The 4,632-nt window shown below is 57.3% G+C and overlaps 1 protein-coding gene across 2 annotated transcripts; it reads left to right on the top strand.

The window, feature by feature from the left end:
• The first annotated feature begins 204 nt into the window (after positions 1 to 204).
• Positions 205 to 2,972, top strand: SPN (sialophorin). Of its 2 annotated transcripts, XM_047714541.1 has the most exons (3): positions 296 to 384; positions 752 to 1,514; positions 1,569 to 2,972. In XM_047714541.1, exons 1-3 carry the CDS (start codon positions 364 to 366, stop codon positions 2,141 to 2,143), a joined length of 1,359 nt encoding a protein of 452 aa, XP_047570497.1. In that variant the 5' UTR covers positions 296 to 363; the 3' UTR covers positions 2,144 to 2,972. The 2 variants fall into 2 exon arrangements, with proteins under 2 accessions (XP_047570496.1, XP_047570497.1); XM_047714540.1 differs by having other exon boundaries at positions 205 to 384; positions 752 to 2,972.
• Positions 2,973 to 4,632: the final 1,660 nt, after the last annotated feature.

Genomic DNA, 4,632 nt, shown 5'->3' with positions numbered 1-4,632 from the left:
TCCTCCTCCGCACCCCGTTGTTGTCAAGCATGCCTCCGCATCACCTCAGCTCTGACCCTCATCCCTATCCCGCTTCACCCCTGGCCATCCCAATTCCCGGCCAAGTACCCGTTCCAGATCCACCCGCCACAGACCCCTCTTGCCTCGGCTGAGACCCCAGAGCACCCTCCCCCCGCACCGTCTCAGACCTAGAAAGAGCAAGTGATGGAGCCATCATCACGGCAGCTGTGGGAGCACTGTGGGTGGGGCAGGATGCTGGGGTGGGGTGGGTGGAGCCAGGGCTACTTCCTTTCCCCCTGGGGCCCATCTGCCCAGTCCTGTTCCCGCTTCAGGAGGAGTTGGAGCTGGCCTGGCCCCAACCTTATGCCCTCACCGTGTGAGCTGGTAAGGGGTACAACCTGGGGGCCAGGGGCCTTTGCGGACCTGGGAATATGCTTCGGCTTGGAAAGACCCTTGTAGATATGGGAAGAGAGGACCAGGAGCTATCGGGGCCAAATAGGGTCAGGGAAGGGGCGGGAAGGGTGGCCATTGCTGGAGCACAAGCAGCCCAGGCCTGAGGGGGCCTGTGGGTCTGAGGGGATGGCAGATCTGCCAGCGTCTGTCCCCTGTTCTTTCTGATAATAGTAAAAGCAAGGGTGGAAAAAGCCGTTAAACCACAAGTTAGGCCTGGCAGTTAGCAGGGAAGTGGGCAGAAGGGGAGGGCCTGGCCAGGTTCTCCCCCTCAGCATTTTCTATGTGTGTATTTCTCCAGCTTACCCACCGTCAGTTCCCCCTCCTGCCCACGCCTGCTGCCATGAGGGTGACCCTGTTTCTCCTCCTCCTTGGGGGCATCTGGACTCAAGAGGTGATTCCACAGCCTCAGGACATCACAGCCACTTCAGAGAAGCCTGTACCGGGAGGGTCCTCTGTTTTTCTGGCCTCAACTTTCTCTGAGGCCGAGAACCTCGACTTAGCAACCCCCAACCCTGTGACAACAAAGGTCCCTGAGGAGGGCAACAGCACCATGCACGAGGTCTCCCCACCTTCCTCAGACCTCCGTACAACCAATGAGGTGTCCTTTCCTGAGGCTTCCACTGCTGCCACCAGGGACCCCATCCCGGAGTCAACAAGCCTGGAAATTAATGCGACCGGTAACCCTGCTGAAACACCAGGAAACTCTCTGGCACTCCACGTTGTGACTGATGGAACCGTGACACCTGGGTCTCTGGAGACCTCTGACAGAGCCGGTGGACCCCCTGTCACCATGGCAACCGGCACTCTGGAGACCTTTGATGTAACCAGTGGACCCCCTGTCACCATGGCAACCAGCTCTCTGGAGACCTTTGATGTAACTGGTGGACCCCCTGTCACCATGGCAACAGGCTCTCTGGAGACCTTTGATGTAACCAGTAGACCCCCTGTCACCATGGCAACCAGCTCTCTGGAGACCTTTGATGTAACTGGTGGACCCCCTGTCACCATGGCAACTGGCACTTTGGAGACCTTTGATGTAACCAGTAGACCCCCTGTCACCATGGCAACCAGCTCTCTGGAGCCCTCTGACGGAACCAGTGGACTCCCTGGCACCGTGGCAACCGGCTCTCCGAGGATCCCCAAGGGGACCCATAGCTCCCCCATTTCCACGGTAAAAATACTCGCTGTGACTACGTCAGCGTCCCTCAAAGACACAAGCAGTACCCAACTTTCAGATCAGGGGACAAAGGGCACCCTGCTGGTGGCTGTGCTTGTGGCCCTGGGGATAGTCCTTCTCCTGGCCCTAATCCTGCTGTGGCACCAGCGGCAGAAGAGGAGGACGGGAGCCCTGACGCTAAGTGGGGGTGGCAAGCGCAACGGGGTGGTGGATGCCTGGGCTGGGCCGGCCCCGGTGCCCGACGAGGAGGCCCTGATGGTGGGCCCCTCAGGAGGCTCTGGGGGCGAGAAGGGCCCTGGAGCATCTGTGGGGGACGGGGCTGGCCGGCAGCCCACCCTCACCACGTTCTTCGACAGGCGCAAGTCTCAGCAGGGCTGCCTGGAGCTGGGGGAGCTGAAGGCCAGCTCAGCCCCGCGCCTGCAGGGGGAGGAGGAGCCGCTGGTGGGCAGCAAGGATGATGAGGCTGCAGAGTGCCAGGGAGCCGGGGAGGCCGAGGCCCCTCAGTGCTTGTGAGGACCGAGAGCGGAGGCCAGTTCCCACCTTCCATCTTCTTCCAATCATCTTGTCACCAGCATGTTCATCTGAACCCCATCCAGCTTCTGAACCGTGGGAGTCTTCCTGCCAGCGCCCACCTCGGGAGCCCAGGGCCCTATACCCACGGGACACTTCCAGACTGAATCCATCACCCTTCCTCATCCACTCTGACTTCTCCCCACCGCCCTCCCCATGTTTAGTCCTGCTGAGTCTCCACGGTAATGAACTTCTGAGATCAATGATTTCTCGGAGGACTCCCCAGGGACCCCAGAGTGTAGGGAGGAGGGTGGAAGCAAACTCCCACCTCGGATCACTCTGAAAAGTACTTTTTGGCCCCATAGATTAGGACAGTCCTGCTGGGTCAGGCCAGGACCCTCCTTTAACTGCGTGCTCTGTGGGGGGGGGGGGGCCTGGAGTCACCCAGCTGTGCTCCCAGGTGTGCCCTTGGCTCACGATGCCACCCTCCCTCCACCTGCGGACGGAGGCGGCCAGAGACGGCCGCTGCTACTCCTCCCAAGGGCAAGGGTGAGAAGGGTTTCCGGGCAGGTCAAGTTCTAAGAAACCCCGGCGCCTGCTTGGGTCCAGGCATGGGTGCAGTTGGTGTGCAAGAGGCCGGGCTGGCTCTATGTGTGAAGTTGTGGGGGTGAGTACAGCGGCGTGAGGAGGGGTGGGGAGGAGCGCAGGACGGGCTGTCCGAGGGGCCACCCTGAGGAACCGCTAAGAACATCGGGCCTCGTCTTTGCTCAGGTGGGGTGGAGGTAGCAGATTTACTTGTCTGCAGCCCAATAAAGACGGTGGGGCTGAGAGAAAGTCCACGTGTGTGACCCAAGTGTGGTTCTTCGGCTCAGGTCTGTCCTGCTCAGCCTCCCCCGCCCCTGTCTGCTTGCTCTCCAGGAAGGGGGAGAGACTGAAGACAGGGAGTTTACTGTTACCCAGGTACCGTGTTTGTATCTCATCTTCCCCAGGGAGAGGGCGAGCTCCTTCCCTTCTTCAAGGGCAATCGGTGAGACTGGCAGGCCCCCAGAACCAGGAGCTCCCCATATGGCTCTGGGGTGGAATGCAATGGGGGGGGCAGAGGGACAAGACCCCACCCCTGGCCAGAGCCTGGGGGCCCACATGCGCCAGAGGCGGTTGGTACTTCCCCAGGACATGAGGAAATTTACAAAGAGGAAGTTGTTGACTCAGAGGGGCTCAGTGGCTGAGGGATAGGTTGACCTACAGTAAGAGAGGTCCTTGGGAAGGGGGAGAGTGTGACTACCCCATGCCGGTCCTGAGGGGCAGGGATCTGGAAACAGCCTGGGTGCATCTGTTCCCAAATGGGAGTGGAGGGGAGGGGATGAAGGGACAGAATGGTGGCCATGGGTCCACACAGCCACCATGGTTTGTGCCACCTGTGGTTGGTCTACAGACAGGCTGAGCTGGGACGAAAGTGCAGCCCTCACCAGCCAAGCTGGGGAACATGGGGCTGAGTGCCTTTTCACAGCTGTTCACTGGGAGCTATTTGGACAGGCCTTATCCCCAGCAACAGGGGAGAGTTCCCAAAGTCCCTTAGACACACGGCAACTGTTGTTTCTGATTTGCCAAACCAAGTGCCCCGATTTCAGGTTTAGAAAATACTGTCACGAACTCCAAAGCCATCAGCTCCACCTCCTCTTAATGGACACATGCAATCACTTTTTTCCCCCAAGATTTTATTTATGTATTTGACAGAGAGAGAGAGAGACGCAGCGAGAAAGGGAACACAAGCAGGGAGAGTGGGAGAAGGAGATGCTGGCTTCCCTATAAGGATGGAACCCCATGTGGGACTCCATCCAAGGACCCTGGGATCATGACCTGAGCTGAAGGCAGACGCTTAACAACTGAGCCACCCAGGCATCCCTGCAATCACTTTTCTGAACTATTACCGGTTTCTGGGTCCTGGGCAGATCCTGAAGGAAATGGTGCGGGGGAGGATAGTTACGGCTCCCAAAAGGGCTCTGACAGCCCGGAAAACAACACGATATGTGAAAAGTGTTCAAATAGAGGTACAGACAAAAATTTTGTGAGTGCACCCAAAAAAGGGAGTGAGACACTGCTTCTGGGGGAAGGGTAGGAACCTCCAAAACCCAAGAGCTGACTTAGTTGAGAGTCTTGTTCAAGGACTTTGAGGCACCGCTATGCTCCAGTGGCCATGGTGCCAGCAAGTGGTGGGGCCTCAGTAAATATTCATTTGAATGAATGAATGGTGCTAAAAACCATGTTCTCAAAAACCTATGCAATGACTTTGAAAAATGTCTACAATATAACATTACCTGGGAACGAAAGCTAGTTACTAATCTGTAAATAAGTATGAATCTAATTTTGTAATGAAAATGCAAAAACATAGGGGTGCCTGTGTGGCTCAGTCAGTTGGTCCAACTCTTAAGATTTTATTTATTTATTTGACAGAGAGAGATCACAAGTGGACAGAGAGGCAGGCAGAGAGAGAG

The sequence above is a fragment of the Lutra lutra genome, chromosome 18 (assembly GCF_902655055.1).
Source record: "Lutra lutra chromosome 18, mLutLut1.2, whole genome shotgun sequence".
NCBI lineage: Eukaryota > Metazoa > Chordata > Mammalia > Carnivora > Mustelidae > Lutra > Lutra lutra.
The sequence above is the reverse complement of the archived record's forward strand: the minus strand, read 5'-3'. Positions and strand labels throughout refer to the sequence as shown.

Excerpts from the sequence above, each read along its gene's own strand:
- SPN (XM_047714540.1), top strand. The coding sequence starts at position 205 with ATGGAGCCATCATCACGGCAGCTGTGGGAGCACTGTGGGTGGGGCAGG. Across the intron at positions 385-751 it reads TGCCCTCACCGTGTGAGCTG|CTTACCCACCGTCAGTTCCC; the intron begins GTAAGGGGTACA and ends GTATTTCTCCAG.